General features: G+C 38.0%; 2 protein-coding genes across 4 annotated transcripts; one reads left to right on the forward strand and one right to left on the reverse strand.

The window, feature by feature from the left end:
* The first annotated feature begins 2761 nt into the window (after nucleotides 1–2761).
* Nucleotides 2762–14854, forward strand: LOC127066515 (protein Wnt-11b-1-like). 2 transcript variants are annotated; one of them, XM_051000359.1, is made up of 5 exons: nucleotides 2762–3242; nucleotides 8696–8937; nucleotides 9588–9940; nucleotides 10086–10357; nucleotides 14794–14854. In XM_051000359.1, exons 1-5 carry the CDS (start codon nucleotides 3157–3159, stop codon nucleotides 14828–14830), a joined length of 990 nt encoding a protein of 329 aa, XP_050856316.1. In that variant the 5' UTR covers nucleotides 2762–3156; the 3' UTR covers nucleotides 14831–14854. The 2 variants fall into 2 exon arrangements, with proteins under 2 accessions (XP_050856316.1, XP_050856314.1); XM_051000357.1 differs by lacking the exon at nucleotides 14794–14854 and adding an exon at nucleotides 12317–12491.
* LOC127066509 (EF-hand domain-containing family member C2-like) lies at nucleotides 12937–16683 on the reverse strand. 2 transcript variants are annotated; one of them, XM_051000343.1, is made up of 13 exons: nucleotides 16095–16683; nucleotides 15858–16016; nucleotides 15631–15781; nucleotides 15292–15515; nucleotides 14969–15214; nucleotides 14665–14891; nucleotides 14410–14601; nucleotides 14190–14332; nucleotides 13924–14120; nucleotides 13588–13844; nucleotides 13331–13510; nucleotides 13162–13264; nucleotides 12937–13094 (listed from the first exon to the last, which is right to left on the reverse strand). In XM_051000343.1, exons 1-13 carry the CDS (start codon nucleotides 16146–16148, stop codon nucleotides 12942–12944), a joined length of 2286 nt encoding a protein of 761 aa, XP_050856300.1. In that variant the 5' UTR covers nucleotides 16149–16683; the 3' UTR covers nucleotides 12937–12941. The 2 variants fall into 2 exon arrangements, with proteins under 2 accessions (XP_050856300.1, XP_050856302.1); XM_051000345.1 differs by lacking the exons at nucleotides 15858–16016; nucleotides 16095–16683 and having other exon boundaries at nucleotides 15623–15764.
* Nucleotides 16684–16739: the final 56 nt, after the last annotated feature.

The following is a 16739-nucleotide window of genomic DNA, read 5'->3' on the forward strand; positions in this document are numbered from 1 at the left end:
AACTTATCAGCGATATTAATAACTCGTGATTTCTTGATTTTTCGATAATGAAAATTTCTACTTTTTACCTTGATTTTAAATACGATGTCCTCTTATTAAGAAAACCTTCGAACTTGTCGCGGATAAGATTGCATCTTTTTTATTGATGTCATAATATATAGATTATGTAAATAAAGTATCGTATGCCGGAAGAGAACGGCTGATAAAAACTTTTTACAGTCCGGTAAATTGTGCTACGAAGCGAATGATTTTCCGACTTTCTTAGAGACTTTAAGAAATTCGAAAGTAAGCGAAGAATGTTTGTTATATATATGAAGTCTGGCCTTTGAGAAAATGTAGCAGCACGTGCTATGCGAGAATGTCGTTTGGGACGATATGCCAAATTCTAATTTCGCCGTACATTGATAGTTCGTTTTGGTTCCTTTGTCATCCTTTTAGCATCTTCTTAGCATCCTCCAGGAGCATTCTGTTGGTTTCACGGCTCATTTAGCGATCAAGCTTGGAGGGCAGACTCGAAAATTAGGCACACACTTTTAAGCAGCCACGTTCTCGCTTTCTTTGCATAGATGCGCCGCGTGGAGAAAATCTCGAAGTAGAAGAGGGACTGTGTTTCGCATCGAGACAACGTCGTCGTCATCGTCCTCGACATAGTCGTTGCCATAGTCATCTCCGTGAGGATGCGCGGAGGGTCTCCGAGAGGTCTAAGCCGCTTTTAATAGCCGAGCAGCTGTCGCCGGATCCGCTTGCCCCCTTTTTATGGCCGATGTCTTCGACGACGAATAATGCCGGAAAATAATCTCCGTTCACCGACGTCGTTTACCGGCCAAAAGCAATATTTTCAACTCCTTTGCCTTTTCCAAGATCTTCTCGCAACTAACATCGCAACGCTATTAATAATAGCTAATCAATGTTTCCCCAAAACAAATTAGTTCATTTATATCATTTTTACGATAAAATGTCAATTAACGTGCTTCCAATTAATTTCCTTCCAATTGATATTCCTCTAAGCCGATTTAAAAAAGGTAAAAGAAGAAGAAGGAGAAGAAGAAAAAAGAGAAAGAAATAATACGAAGGAGAAGGGACGTCATTTGGAAGCGAACGTTCGAGCGTGCAATTATTTTCCCGTAGCATGTCGATGGTCCTGTAGCAGATTCGAAGACTACTTGAAACGATTCCTTACTTTTTCGTGTCTTCGAAGGTAAAAGGCAGTGTCCTTCTTACTGGCTCGACGAAAACCGATTGAACCGAATTGTTCCGCACTTTGGACTCACCACCATTCATGCCGATAATTAGTACGATCTCCTTCACAATGCCGAACGAGCATCTTCTTTCCTTTACCCTTTTTTCATCCTACCGTCGTTTCCTGCCCTCGTCGCTCCACCCCCTTCGTCGATAAATAATCCTCTGTCAGACGTTCATTACGTCGTTAAGTTTCGGCTCGAACTTATCCACCCTCTTTCGCCTTTCCAAGCCCATCTAGTACTTCTACCTGCTTCGCTAACTACCACCGCGAGTAGTATTACCTACTTGGACCGAACCGATAAATACCTATTTTTCCGCTTTTCCTCATCTCGATATACTAAAATGAACTATGAAATAAGACGATCGGCATACACGTGTACAGTTATACATTGCGTGGCTCTGCATACATTTTTTTCTTTCTTTCTAAAATGACTTTGATCTATATCGTGCAAGGAACAACACAGATTTATTCTTTACCCCAAAGAAACTTTATTACCGGAGTGGATTACGGATTAGGAAGAAAAGCGATAGCGGAAAAGTGATAAATTGTTTCGAGTGTGCCTCCTCATCTCGAGGGAAGCGATCCTAAAAAAAGTCGAGGATACGCTCGTTAAACCCATTTTCCATGGAGGTCCTCTCATCGTCCGAATTACCGATACTCATTCTTCTTTCGTTAGGGGTAACGGGAATACGATTTTTTCTCTTTTCTTTCTTTCTTTCTTTTCCTTTCTTTTTCTTCTTTTTCCTTTCTCTTCCTTCTTTCCGCTTGGACATATTAGAAAATGAGAAGATTAGGGAATCTATAATTATCGTCGTGAGATCGTTCGATCATCTATACCTATAAGTAGTTAAATACCAAAACGATTATCCTTCGACTATCTTTCTACTATTTACGAACTTGATTCGACGGATGATTGAATGAAATGAAATCAAAGAAAATAAAGAACGATGAGCGACAGAGTATGTCTGATTGATAAGAAAGTTTCGAAGATAATAACTATCCCGAAGATATTTCGACTTTTCAGTCAAGATCGCGGACTCGACTGAAGGATTTTTCACTGGCTGCATCCCCTCGATGTCTTATCGTTGTCCTTCACTCATCGAAGAAATTGAAGGAAGGAAGGAAGGAAATGAGGAAAGGGAGAACGAAAGAAAGAAAGAAAGAAAGAAAGAAAGAAAGAAAGAAAGAGGCGGAGGAAAAGAGGATTCCACCTCCAGTGAATCGACGAATCCTGCGGGCTCTGTCGATGTATCGAAGTAGACCCTTTCTCTCTCTCTCTCTCTCTCTCTCTTTCTCTGTCACTGTCGTTGTCGCTGTCTCTCTCTCTCTTTCTTTCTCTCTCTCTCTCTCTTTCTCTCTCTCTCTCTCTTTCTCTCTCTCTCTCTCTTTCTCTCTCACGCGCACTGTTGGACACCTGCGAGCACGCAGACTCGCGGTGCACCGGAAACTCGTTCGAGATCGTCTCGAGGAACGCCGCGCTCGTGTCAGATCCTTCAGGATCGCGCGGGCCGACGCACGAGGACGAGGCAGGCTACTAGTAGTCCGTTCCTTCCCTTTGAACGGTACGAACGACTAACCGAGATTCTCCTTCGTCATTTTTGTATTTATCATTTTATATATATTTACATAAAAAGAAAAATTAACCAAAAGATAAGAAAGTGATAAAGGAAGGAAGAAGGTGTATACGCGGACACGAAGAGTGTTCGAAGGAGAGATCGAGAAAAGAAAAATCGATAAAAGGATCGTGCGATAATGTTACTTTGTTACTTTACTCTTTTCGTTCATATCCATCATCGTCACCGAGAGGAGGACCTCTTCTTCGTTGACGCGAAGACGATCCGAAAGGGAAGAAGTTCGTGAATTCGCAAGTAGCGCACTAGCCTCCTCTTCTAGAATGTGAAGGCACGACGAAAATGCACCTAACGAAGGGAAGCCTACCGAAAGTCTGCCTGTTGTTGCTACTTTTTTTCCTACAAGGTGGCAGGTGCATCAAGTGGCTGTGAGTATATCTTTTTTGCATGCTTCTTATTTTTCTTCGTCTCCTTTTTCTTTGGATTTTTCTCTCTTTTCTTTTCTTTTTTTTTTTAAGGTTGTTCCTCCTCCGTGTTTTTATTTTTATATATCCTTTCCTTTTCATCTCCTCTTTCGTATTTTTTCATTCACACGGCTTATTATGGATCGCGGAGCAATCTTTTCTCCGCACCGAATTCGAAGATTAATGTAGGTTCTTTAATGAGAAAGAAATAGATTGCCGTTGGAAAAAAAGAAAAATCGTTTGTGAGAGGAGTCAAGGGGAGGGAGAGAGGAGGGTGGTGGTCGTGGTGATGGTGGTGGCGATGGTATAGGTGTGGGAGGAGGGAGCGGCAAGAACTAAGGAGCGCCAAGAGCGTCCTTAAGATCGAACGATCTCGTTGGAATATCAGAAAAGAATATCAAAAGGAATGGAAGTCGAGAATCGACGTGTCATCGATGCCGTTTCTTCCTTGTCCTATAGAGCTTGATTTTTTTTCTTTCTTTCTTTTTTTTTTTTTTCTATAAGGAAAAAGGGTCGAACACTTAATTACTCTTTTTAACAACGACTAGCAATTTGCGTTGGTTCGCGTATAGCTCGTTAAAAATGAAATAAACTTTATAAGTAGGTAGTACGTAAGAATGGAGTAACGCTTTATGACCTCTTTAAATGTTTGGCGCGCGTCTTAATCGATCGTTCTTTGAGGAATTTTATAGCCGTTGTAAAAAAAATAGGTTACGTAGGTATAACACAGTTAGACGAGTTAATATTAGTATCTATAAATAAATGTTTAAATAAATATTAGATAGTTATGAAAGAAAATTTAAAGGATTTGTGAAGTATTAATCATTAGTACAAATATGATAAATCTTGTTATCGTATCATACAATATCAAATTGTAATCTGAGCATGAGTTTCTAAGGACGTTGATAAGTAAATACATATGTACATACGTATGTACATAAGTATTTGAAGATCTTTCTTGAAAGATCCATGCGATGAGAGCATGCGCGAAAGTTTTACGAGATCTCACCTATCATAATCTCGTCCCCCACTTCTTCTCAAAGCGATTACCTTTGTGAGCCGTACACGAGCATATCTTCGCTATCGCGGACGATGAACGAAAATAAAAAAAAAAAAAGAGAAAAAGACGAGGACGAGGACGAAGACGAAGACGAAGACGAAGAAGAAAAAGGAGGAGGAGAAGAAGAAGAAGAAGAAGAAGAAGAAGAAGAAGAAGAAGAAGAAGAAGAAAGAGAAGAAGGAGAAGAAGAAGTAAGCGGACAGGTCCTTCCCTTTCGACGCGTTGTTTCGCAGCGCGATTTAATTTCATCGTTCGCGGATCGCCAGGAGGAGAGGGGAAGAGGTTAGGGTGGGGTGTAGAAAAGGGGGGAACCGGTAGGGGTGCTCGCTTCCTGGCTGGATGATGAATGGAGAAGCGATGGTAGTTTTGCGTGCAAAACCAAAATCCGAGAGGTACGGAGAAAACAACGAAAGGAAAAGACGAGCCAGACTCGGTTGTTCGTTCTAAGAGAGGAGGAGAAGGGGAGGAACGGGCCGGAGGCAAGGCGGGTAGAAGATTAGGGGTTGCCCACGAATCGTGATTTATAAAGACCACGCTATGCCACGCCACGCTATGCCACGTTACGCCAAGCCAAGCCACACCATGCCGGACCCTTCTCCCTTCTGTTCAAATCTATTTTCTTTTGTTTATAATCATTGTGTCCGACAATGACGAATAATCGAAGGGTGACTCCGAACACCGAACGTCACGATTCGTTTCGCTCATCTTCGAAGGAACGCAACGAATCGAGCCGTCCGTTCATTCATCGTTCCTTTCGATCGAATGATTTGATAAAAAAAAAAAAAAAAGAGAGAGAGAGAAAAGAAAGACAAAAAAAAAGCATTCTTGAGAAAATTATATAAGTATACACATATTTATTTATACATATTTATTTTATGTTTCTTTTCCACACAACAGATGAATGAACGTTCGATGGTTTGCTCGATGGATGCTCGACGTTTGCATCACCTATCTTCGTTAATCATCACGATGAAAAAATCAAAGATCATTCTTCTTCTTCTTCTTCTTCTTCTTCTTCTTTTTCTTTCCCAACTTGAAACCTTTCAGACGTTCGTTTCAGACGCGGATACCTACATCCTGATTCTCGCGATCGAGGATCGATTTGTTATAATTTGCGGTCACACTTGATTTGCGAAAGCGACCGATCAATGTCCGTTGAATTTCATGAAGAAAGCTAAACAGACGACGTCGAATCATTCATGATGACCAATTTTATCAACTTTTTTTATAAACGTTTTCAAGGAACGCATATATCTACCTACGTACATACGTACGACGTGTCTTTCGTTTGACGTTAAACTTTAATACGGCCGTTTTTTAATTTCTTTCGAATTTAGATGAGACAGAGGGCGGATTATATTTGGAAAATCTCTACCTACGTGTTCGAATAGGCAGGACGTTCGCTTTGCGTAATTCAAATCCCGATGGAACCTGGCCTATTATCATGCTTATAAACATCGTATTTTACGATTGAAACGTCAAAAGCAATTTTAAAATCTCATACGAGAAAAGAACACGCGATATCGATATTTTGAATCATATAGCGATAAAGAAATAAACGAATATGAATAATCAGTTCCTTCGGCGATGCAAATGAAATTGGTATAATCATTATATTAGCGATTAGAATCTAATAGGTATAACAAAAGTATAGTCTAAGCTCCTTATTAAACGTACTCGATTTATGCTCGCAGGAAAAAAAGAATGCTCGAGATTCTTGCTTGTATATTATCGAGGAGCTATCGAGGAGCTTTCAAGAAGCTTCCGATGCAAGTATTTCGAATATGATAATATAGAATTGTACGCGGTAATTGGCCTCGTAAAGACGACGCTTTACGATAGCAAGAGTCAAAACGAATTTCGAGATTGCTAACAAATTGGTAGAAATCTTGGTAGGCTTATGTTATAGAAGTCATGGAGTTTAACGAAGGTTTAACGTCGCACGTTTTCATGAGAATACAAAGATTTTCGAAAGTTCATGGAACCACCGAATCGACTCGTGGAGAACGATATACCTATCAACGTATTATAATGGATGCACGTGTGCGTTCTCTTCGATTTATGAACACACTTATCCGGTAGGTGTGACCGTGAATGGAAAGAGGTATCTTGTATGGCGATTTCATCGAGCTAAAAAAAAGGAAATAAAGAGAGGAGAAATCGTAGGAACGAAGCGTCTCGAACACGCTCGAAGGCGAAACATGAGTACTTGGGATCGCTATGCATAGATAGATATTTATTAGATCACAAAGCGTTCCCGAAGGTGTATGTATTTTAAGAGAACGAGATGGAAAATGTAGATACAAATAGGATACATGTCGTATAATCTTTGCCAAATGGATTACAAGAGGGAGGAGAAATTGAACGTGGACGTGACGAGACGGAAGGAATTGTAACCAATTTTGTGATATCACGAATAGAATACCGGTCGTGGCAATAGTCCCTGTACTTGGAATTGTACCTTAGATATTGGCTCGTGTCAATTGGGATTACCATCCATTGACACTCTTATTTCAAAACGTTCCTCATGGAAAGAAGGAATAGGAGGAGTAGCTACGTATATGACAACACCTTAAATCACTCGACGAATCGATTATTTAAATTAGTTAATACGAGGCAACGGTAGTAAGCGGTTAGACTCATTCTTCTTCTTGATGTTGCTCGTAAATCGGAGTACGATATTTAACGTGCGTATGCCCCGAAGGTAGTGCGAGTAGTGGTGATACATAAGGCGAACGAAAATCGTATCTAGTCTGTAACCGGACTGTTCGCATACATATATACGTTATGTATACATATATTTTGTTCCTCTTTTATGCTGGTATGGAACTGCCTGTCGAACATTCCTATCGCTCGTTAAATATTATTTCTTATATTTCTCCATTTCTCCGCCTGTCAAGTTATCTACCTGTTTACAAGCATCCTCTTAGGAATTCATACCCTCTTTTAATATGAATGAAAAAGTTTGTAAAAACGTTAGCGAGTGAGAATTTTTAATCTCACGCTATTACGTCGTCCAACTTCCGTATCTATCGTGTACCAAACTGATCCGTCAGGTTTATCTATGTATATTGATGGAAGGATTAGATTTTTTCTTGATTGGTTCGATTTGTATATAGGAAGGAAACGATTTAAACGATGTATCGTGTATGATAATTGTCAGTGTCGATAGTTGCAAGAGCTTACCAGGTTATTAATATCTGGTATTCGTTCGCGTCTAGTTACGATAAATCAGCAGTTCATTCATAGTTATTCCTACGAGGCCCGTTGACTAGGTGGTCTCGAAAGAAAGCCTGTTCCATAACCATCGCGATGAAATAAAAGTAATTTTGTTTGATCTACATGTCTTACGTTGTCGGATGTTATGCATTCGACGTTGGATCAAAAGAAAAAAAAAGAGGAAAGAAGGAAAGAAAACAAACAAACAAACAAACAAACAAACAAATAAATAAAATGGACTTTCGCATTTTTACGTTTAACGAGATTTTGTAAAGATCGAATCGCGAAGTGAAAAACAAGATGAAAAGTGACGAAATAACGAGCCGCTTAATGAAACGTCGTGTATCCGATCAAATCTAAACCTTGTATTAAAGCGAGGTGAGGTAAAAAAATATAGCTACCGTAATAGTGGTAGAGTACGATGTGAATTACATTCGAGTATTATAATAATTACCGCCTGCGAATGAGACTACTTAAGGCGGCTAATTTACATGATTGCACGTTCAAGCATTAAACGTCAATTACGAGCCATCGAACCCCGACTTCCCCCTCGCTCTACACGTCGCGCGTTGAAAGTTTTGCACGCTACGGGCAGCATCCGTCGTATTTCTTCTTCGATGTTCGATATTTCTTCTTTGAATTTTTTCTTTTCTTTTTCTATTTTTTTTTTTTTCGATGGATGTTACATCGGAGCGATAAACAAACGAGTCGGATCGCTCTCGATAACGAGTTCATAATTTGGTGCTATCCTTTCTTTCTCTCTCTTTTTTCTCTTTCTCATCTTTTCCTTTTTTCTTTCTTCGAAAGAAAGAGACGATGGTCACGGTTGTCCTCGGCAAACACGTCTAAGCGCTCGTAATACCGTTTTAAACAGGATGCGACCAATAAGATCGAAATTACACTCGTTTCCTTCGTCCATTAGATCGATAAAGAAACGAATCGTTGTTAAGTTTCAATTAGTAGCATAAACTTTTTTCTTCCATAAATAAGCAGGTAAGATATTCAATATTGTTATGGTTTAATAAATCTTTTTTGAAGTCCACTTTGATTGAGACTATTAACGTTATTCGAATGGTGTCTTACTTTCAATTGGAAAATTAGAATTCCCTTGTAAGTCTCGTCTTTTTGTTTGATTCAGAGCTCTCGGTCGCATGGCCGATGCTCGAACGTGGACGAAGGACTCTTGCACAAACGCCAAGAGCTCTGGTCTTCTGGAAAGAAAACAGGCGCGAGCTTGCAGGGCAACTCCCGATGTAATGCCTAGTCTGGTCCAAGCCGCGAGGGATACTTCGATCGTTTGTCAACAAGCATTCAGACATCGTCGTTGGAATTGTAGTAGCATCGAGGGTGCTCCTAATTATACTCCCGAATTACTTACAGGTACGATTACGTTTATACAATTTCTTATCCATAACGATGCATATATATTATGATTGACATCCAGCGTCAATCATTTATGTGATTAACGTAATAACCAATGGTAAAAGTCAACTGGTCGAGTCATTAGGTTCATATGTACCAATTGTCAACAGAAAAAAACGAAGGCAAATAAGCTATCGTTTTTTCCCATTTTAATGTTCTTCCTTTCGCGTGACCATGTCTCAATTCCTATATAAAAATAAAAATATTAATACTCTCGGCACGGCAGGATCCTTTGCTAACGAGAGAAAAGCAAAGAAAACGTTTGCTTTCTCTCGCTCGTGGGTAATAGTATACCGATATGTATACGTCTGTGTTATGATGTATATATGTTCGTACGTACGTATGCAGCGACTAGGGAAGCCGATTCTTTGCGATTCGATTTCGAAAGCATTGTTCGTAATCGGCTTATTTCAATTATTTCAATCTGATCCGAAGAGAAATATGTAAGATATAGATTTGACGCGAGTTGGCATCGATAAAAGATATTCACGATACATATCTACGTGATACACAGTCATGTACAACATACGTAAGTAGACAGATACGATAAAAAAAAATATAAGATCAAAGGGAAGAATTTGAGAGGATCGGTGTCTCTTATTGTCAAGGAACGAGAGAGCAAGCATTCGTTTACGCGATGTCGGCGGCAGCGGCTGTCTGGAGATTGGCAAGGGGTTGTGCGTTAGGCAACTTGGCGGCTTGCTCCTGTGCAACACCACCACGAAAGGAGCCACCTTCTCCATCGGCCTTGATATCTTCCTCCTCGCTAGCGACGGCAACTATGTCGTTTGGTGGACTAACCGGTAGGAACACCTTCAAATGGGGTGGTTGCGGTGACGACGTTAGATCTGCCTCGAGGATGGCCAAAAGATTTCTTCAGGGTGCGACTCCTCCGGGTACCGGGCCGACAGCCAAATTTCTGCACGCCGTTAATATGCATAACAACAGAGCTGGACGAAGAGTAAGTCGGATAGAAAGACTGACCGTCTATATACATTGGTATATATCTACTCACTTTTTATCGTTTCTTGTATTTTTCTCTTCTTTTTTCTCTTTTTTCTTTTTTATGCGAACAACCGATACATCCAACGACCACGTCCAAACAGGCAGTGGAACAGTCATTAACTTTGGAGTGCAAATGCCACGGCGTTTCCGGTTCTTGCAGCGTCCGCACCTGTTGGAGAGGTTTGGGTTCTTCCGGTCCTTCCGTAGCCGGTACTCGTCTTCTTCGAAGGTATGCCACCGCCGCCGAAGTTAAACCTAGATCCGGTGGTAGACTGCCACCTCTCTATCATCACGATAATCTATTGTATACCACCAAGAGTCCAGATTATTGTCTTCCGGATAAGAAGAGGGGTAGCCTTGGAACCATAGGCAGGTGAGTTTTCATCGTTCGTATCACATTCGTATTTAAACTCGAAACAAAACGAAACTAAACCAAAAACGTCCATTAAATGCGAACCATCGTTTTTCTGACCACTCATCCGGAAAACTTCCTTTCCCGACCATCATCCTATTGTTACTTTTCTTTCTCTTTTTGTTTCTTATCGGTTTAATGTCTTACTTTAAACGCCGTTTAAATGTTCTCGCTAAAGAAACGAGAACGAAGGAAGAATCTTCCAAGATCGAGCTCGTACGATTTTTAAACGAAAGAAGAAAGCAGTAGGGAATGAATAGGATAAAAGAGAAAAGAAAACACGTAAACTCGAGAACGAGTCCAGGTGTACGTCGTAAAGCCACATTATGGCGGCGCTAATGGCTTCGCACTGTGCTTTCGTACAGACGATGGACTATAACGGAAATTACGTCGAAAAGCGCGTGCAATAAAACCGGACGAGCGAACCACTAATTCTGTATTTTCGCGAATGTTTCTTATCATCGAAATTAAAAAGAAAGTTGGGACTTTTTACGCGGACAGGTGCAATCTCTTTCTCATAATCAAAATAATATTATTTGGAATTTCGATAATGAGAACAATTCGAAATATCTTCAATCGAAATCGAGAGGAAGTTGTTGACCGACACGCTTTTTCGTGAATACTATATAACGTATTGAAATTCGCACGAAAGGATAGTAGAAAGATGGGCGGAGAAGTGTTTCCAAATGATTTCAAAAGTCGTGCCCATTCATTGTTCGGACCCTTCGAAAAGGGCTCTTTGTGACGGTGATTGCATTCGTTACGGATTTTCCGGCGGTACGACCGAAAGAAGCTCTTGTACTCGTCGCCCTGAGTTATTCACGCCTCTCACTGTCTCTTTCTTTGTCTCCATCTCTTTCCCTTTCTCTCCATCTCTCTCTCTCTCTCTCGCTCTCCCCGTCTCTCTGAAGTGAATTAAGATCACCCACGATACGCGTTCTCGGAACAGCGAACAACTCTTCACGTGTACACTCGTGTGCTCTCCGAAGAAATCGAAGAAACAGGGGGACGCGTGTATGGAAGCGTCTTGGATGGTCCTTTGTTTAGTTGTATCCGGTTCATAAATCATCACGGACTCGTGAATCAGCTCGTGAACGACCGATACATACAAATTAATCTCTCATTGTTCCAGCCTCGAGGCTATGTTCGAACGGAAGAATGATCATAGACGATCGCTTTTATAACGCGTATCTGTGTATTTATGATTTTCTGGTCTTTGATCCTACAAACGAGATGATTTATAACGTGTATAATCGTTCTAATGAAATATAACGACTTTTTCCCCTCGATCAATTCGTAGAACGAATCGATTAAATTCGATAATCTTTCACATTTCCCTTAATCGAGCCACCAAGTCAGGTACTTCGAAACGTTTCCGACCAGTTCGTTTCTTACAGGCAGTAATTAAAAGGCTACGTATAATTATACAAGGTGGGAGTGGCGAATGTTTATTACGAGAAGCCGTAAGACGTATGCTTTTTTCGAATCCTTTTTTTGGATGGTGCAGAAGCCTTGGATGATGTGTAATAGTCCACCGTCAAAACGAAATCGTGAAAAGGTATTATTTGAGCGTCGTGATGGAAATATTCGAATACCATTAAAAAAATATTACAAAAAATACATGGACTTTCGTGTTTCTTTTTCAAGCGTTTCGTTCAATATTATCGCCTTTTACTTTACGTTTCGAATAACGAACCATATAATTATAATATTTGTCTTTACTGGATGTATAATACTCGTTCGGGTGTCATGCGATAGTCATTTTTGTAAAGAGTTAATCGCTATCTTTCGAAGGATCGATACGGGTACATACATAGATACGTACGTGGATACGAGCACAAGATATTTATCGTTAAAAATGTTCATCGGTATATTTAATATTAATTATAATTATTTGTACGATATAACGATTGATTACAGGCAATGTAATGGCAGTAGCACGGGTTACGAGGGTTGCGAGTATCTTTGTTGCGGTCGAGGTCACGTTACGAGAACCGAAGAGATTCTCGAAAGATGCAATTGCAAGTACATTAGTTGCTGCTACGTCAAGTGCAAGACTTGTAGAAGAATCGTGGAGACTTACGAGTGCAATTGAACTATCGGATCTTGCGAAAGATTACGGATTGATCTCTTTTACGAGATAATATTATTTATGCATTTTTCTGCAATATTTATTACGTACCGTGTCCTTTATGTCGTTGCTTAAAAGTAATATCGCTAAGATTAATATAGGCACGACTAATTTTTCTAATCGAAACGGTATAGAGAACGATCGTGTTTCGTGTGTACGTAGATTTGTCATACGTATATTTGTATTTGATTTAATTGGTCCGTATAATTAAATATCCTGTATAAAATTAAATATCGTGTAGCAAAATGATGCGAAAAATGAAACGTGTCATTTTAGTATTATGTCGATAAGTATAATATCGTAGCTCGAATACTGTAAATAGAATGGAGCGCGCGCGCTCGCGCGATTTTCATGTTTTACGTTAGAAATATCAGTCTGCAAAATAAATAACATTTTAGTAGGTGTGCCAATTTTTCATTTCTTCGTTTCACAAATTTCTTTCTCTTCGGCTTTGTTGAATTCTAATGTGTCATCGTTTGTTTTTATATCGAGATCCTTTATAAAGCAATACCAATCTATACCGGCTCCACAATCCGGTTCTTTCTCTGACGCCCACCATAATGCTGTCTGACAAGAGATTATTAATAAAAAAAGCGTGTCAAACATACGTCTCAACGAATAATAATATAAATACCTTAATATTTATAGTAGTTGCAGGAGGCAAAGGATTGACTTTAACGTCGATGAATTTCATTAGATCGTTGTGATCTATTTTACCATCCGCATCTTTGCATAAGCTGTATAAATTATAACGATGATTATTAATACAGTTATAAAACTGACAAAATACTCCGAATACTTACTGATCCAACATCGAATTTATTAATTCGACATCAAGAGGTATTCTACAACTACGTAAAACTGTGTAAATCGTGTTTCGAGGTAAGTAACCGGTTCTTCCTCTATCCCAATGTAAAAGATCCTCCTTCATTCGATCAGCTTCGTACCATATATCTCGATTAAGCTCAGTATGGACCAATTGTCTAAATCGAATGTCGACAATTTCGACTTTATTTTCCTATTTAATTTGATTCTCTTCGAAAGTAAATAATAAATTTACCTGACATATTCCCTCGTATGAAATTCTTTCTTTTCGTGAGAGGAATAATGTCTGGCGACTGTAATTATTTCGTGCTCCGTTATTTTATCCCCCAAGTATATGCACAATGCCTTTTTAAATTTATCATACGACAACGTTTGAATTTTTTGATCAGTCTCCACTGAAGGAGGTGAATGATTTTGAATAAATTCCTTGTATACAGGCGTTAATGCTTCTTTAAGTTTTTCCATGATCAATTTGATATTTGCCTTTGGAAACTATCGAGAAATAATAATTTAATTTATATGAATATTGTATAAAATCATTTCTCGATATCGTTCGTAGAAAAATCTTTACCACTTTACTATTTATTTCCATGTAACGAAGAGCGTAAATATCGGCCGATATAATCGAGAAATAAAACTCATTTATATTCAAGCATGCTCCGATATAAAAATCTGATGGCTTATAATATTCTGGTTTTTTACTCGAGAATATTTCCTGTTTAGGAAGCATTACAGGCATCTTTTTCAAGAACGAACACCTTCTAAATCCTGAAAAGAATAGATTTATAAATTCGAATACCTCAAAGGAGATTAAGAACTTGTTAGCAGTACAATTACCTGAATTTCTTTTCGTCAATTCGAATATAGATATCGAATCATCTATAAGATAATATCTTATGATAAATTGTCTCTCTAAATTTTCTGGTATTTTCGATATCATTTGTGCTCTGAATCTTAAAACTTTGCTGTCGAAGCCCTGCCTTTTCGTGGAAGAATCGAGACGCAATGAAAAGAAGAGAAACATAGAAAGAACGATTCTTCAAAATAAAAAACATACTTATCGTAATATAAAAATTTAATAAAATCTGTTTGTGGTGGCTTCGGTATAATTGATAAACAATTTCCAAGTGAATCCTCGTAAGAACCATAGCCATTATAAGGTGGTATGTATCTTTCTACCGGTTCACCTATCTCATCTTTCTTTTGTGGTCTCTCCAATGGAGTAAAATCGTTTAAGCCATATTTGGTCCTTAAAGTTATATAAATATCTCAATAAAATATCTCTTCCCTCAAATCCTATAAATTATATCACCTGTAATATTCCTTTGTGAATGCATCCATATCCGTTATAATGACAATTCTTCCAAAAATATTCATTTTAGCACCTATCGATAATTCATTATCCTTATAATACACTTTATCTATTTTTCCTGTGTTCAAGGCGTCTATCATCATGTGGCTTTGACCAACATCGTTAGCTATTACGTTCAAAATCGTATAGGGATCATCCTCACCGATTGGAACTAAACCCGAATAAAACTAAAAACGCAGAATATTTTTATATGTCGATGAACGAACGAATCGATCGATTTTACAAATATATCAAAACACTTTACTTTTGGTATTTTCATTCTTTTAACGAGCATAAATCCGGAATCTCTTCCAGAATTGACTGGTACATTTTCCTTGATTTCCATCGTACCATCAGCAAGATAATAATGAATTTCAAGATCATGTATAATACCATGAACACTTTCTGTGTCGTCCCAATATCCATAAAATCGAAGTACTTGTCTATCGTATTTTAGAAAATTACGGAGATGATCCAGTTTGTGACTTTTTGGTTTTTTCGGAAAGGTTGGCTATACGCAAGAAAAATAACCGATGCTAATTCGATATATGAGACCGCATTTATATATTTTATTGTTTTCGAGCTTACGAGTTTCCGTGTTTCGTTGTATGGATCTATCGGGATTTTTATTGGATCCGGTACTGGTATACCCATGCGATTTAAAAACTGTCTTGTGAATTTATCACAATTTACGATTTTGTATACTCTACCAAATATCTCTGGTTCTTTGCCGATATTTAAATCAATAATGTCGTAAAATTTGTATCTTACTGGATCAGGCATTGGAATTCTTTGACGTCTTACCAGAACACCTAAGAATAAGTATTAAATATATGTATATATATAATATATACATCTAAAGTTCTTTTTAACATTGTAAATACGCATGTTAAAAATATAATATTCAAAGGTGATGCACCATTGAACCTTGTTCTAAGCCACTGTTATCTACGATTGGTTCCGATATTTTTATTGTCCCGTCTTCTAAGAAAAAGCTTATTGTAACTACGCGAATTTGAAAAGAGGATTTCCATCTTTCTTGTACCGTCTCTTGATAATACGCTTGGAACATCAATCTCTAAAGTTAATAACGAATAATTTATGTTAAGACATGTTAGATAGATTTCGATTGATTTGATAATTGGTTCATATACTTGGCCGTCGTATGCTATCCATGGTGGTAACTCCTGTACTTCCCCGCGTGGATAAATCGATGGATAACGACCGAAATCGGACTTCTTCTCCGAAAGGTAATAAATATCAGCATGTATTTTCTCGAAGTATTGACTTCTATGAAATTTTGTACGACCGAGCTGTAGAAAAACAATGGATTTTTGTTCTTATCGAATATTTTATAACGATTACGTATAAAATTATAAAAGGTATCTTACGTTACTATCAAAGTTGAATCCAGGAAGACAAGGTAGTGCAGGTACCCGTAACATTTTTCAATGAATGTTTTTTCAATAATCAATGTAAATTTGCTGGTAGTGCAGTTAAGAGATCTAATATATTCACATTAACTAATACGCACTTTGTGACACTTTGTAACCGTAGTGAATATAAGGAAACGAAACAGACTAATTATTTACTGGGGTTGTTACCTTGGTGATACGTAAACACGTTTCTCTTTCTCTTAGAGATAGTTGATTTATTTCTATATTGTTTATTTTATCGCGTAAAAGCTTCTTTCGTTTAATTAATTTTTAAATAATCCAATGCCTAATGTTTTGCGTTATGCTTTATTTTTTATCGTTATCAATGATTTATGCTAACATCATATTCTTATATATTAATATATCTATGACATAGAAAAAAATCTATAAATATAATATATAAGTATTTTTAGTAAATTACTTTCTTTTGTTAGTATACTTTCCAAATTACAAATCATTATAAATATTTTTAATAAACAATAGCAAATAGAATGTCATCTCGTAAACGGAAAATACGTATATGATAAGGTAGCATATATTTTTTCCATTATACTATAAATGCATTTTGGTTATTTTTAAGCGTAATTAGTTAGTAACTTA

This window comes from Vespula vulgaris, chromosome 9 (assembly GCF_905475345.1).
Source record: "Vespula vulgaris chromosome 9, iyVesVulg1.1, whole genome shotgun sequence".
NCBI classification, from domain to species: Eukaryota; Metazoa; Arthropoda; class Insecta; order Hymenoptera; family Vespidae; genus Vespula; species Vespula vulgaris.

Excerpts from the sequence above, each read along its gene's own strand:
- LOC127066509 (XM_051000343.1), bottom strand. The coding sequence starts at position 16,148 with ATGTTACGGGTACCTGCACTACCTTGTCTTCCTGGATTCAACTTTGAT. Across the intron at positions 16,017-16,094 it reads GATTCAACTTTGATAGTAAC|CTCGGTCGTACAAAATTTCA; the intron begins GTAAGATACCTT and ends GTTTTTCTACAG. Across the intron at positions 13,845-13,923 it reads TGGAAATAAATAGTAAAGTG|TTTCCAAAGGCAAATATCAA; the intron begins GTAAAGATTTTT and ends ATTTCTCGATAG.
- LOC127066515 (XM_051000357.1), top strand. The coding sequence starts at position 3,157 with ATGCACCTAACGAAGGGAAGCCTACCGAAAGTCTGCCTGTTGTTGCTA. Across the intron at positions 8,938-9,587 it reads TACTCCCGAATTACTTACAG|GAACGAGAGAGCAAGCATTC; the intron begins GTACGATTACGT and ends CTTATTGTCAAG. Across the intron at positions 9,941-10,085 it reads ACAACAGAGCTGGACGAAGA|GCAGTGGAACAGTCATTAAC; the intron begins GTAAGTCGGATA and ends ACGTCCAAACAG.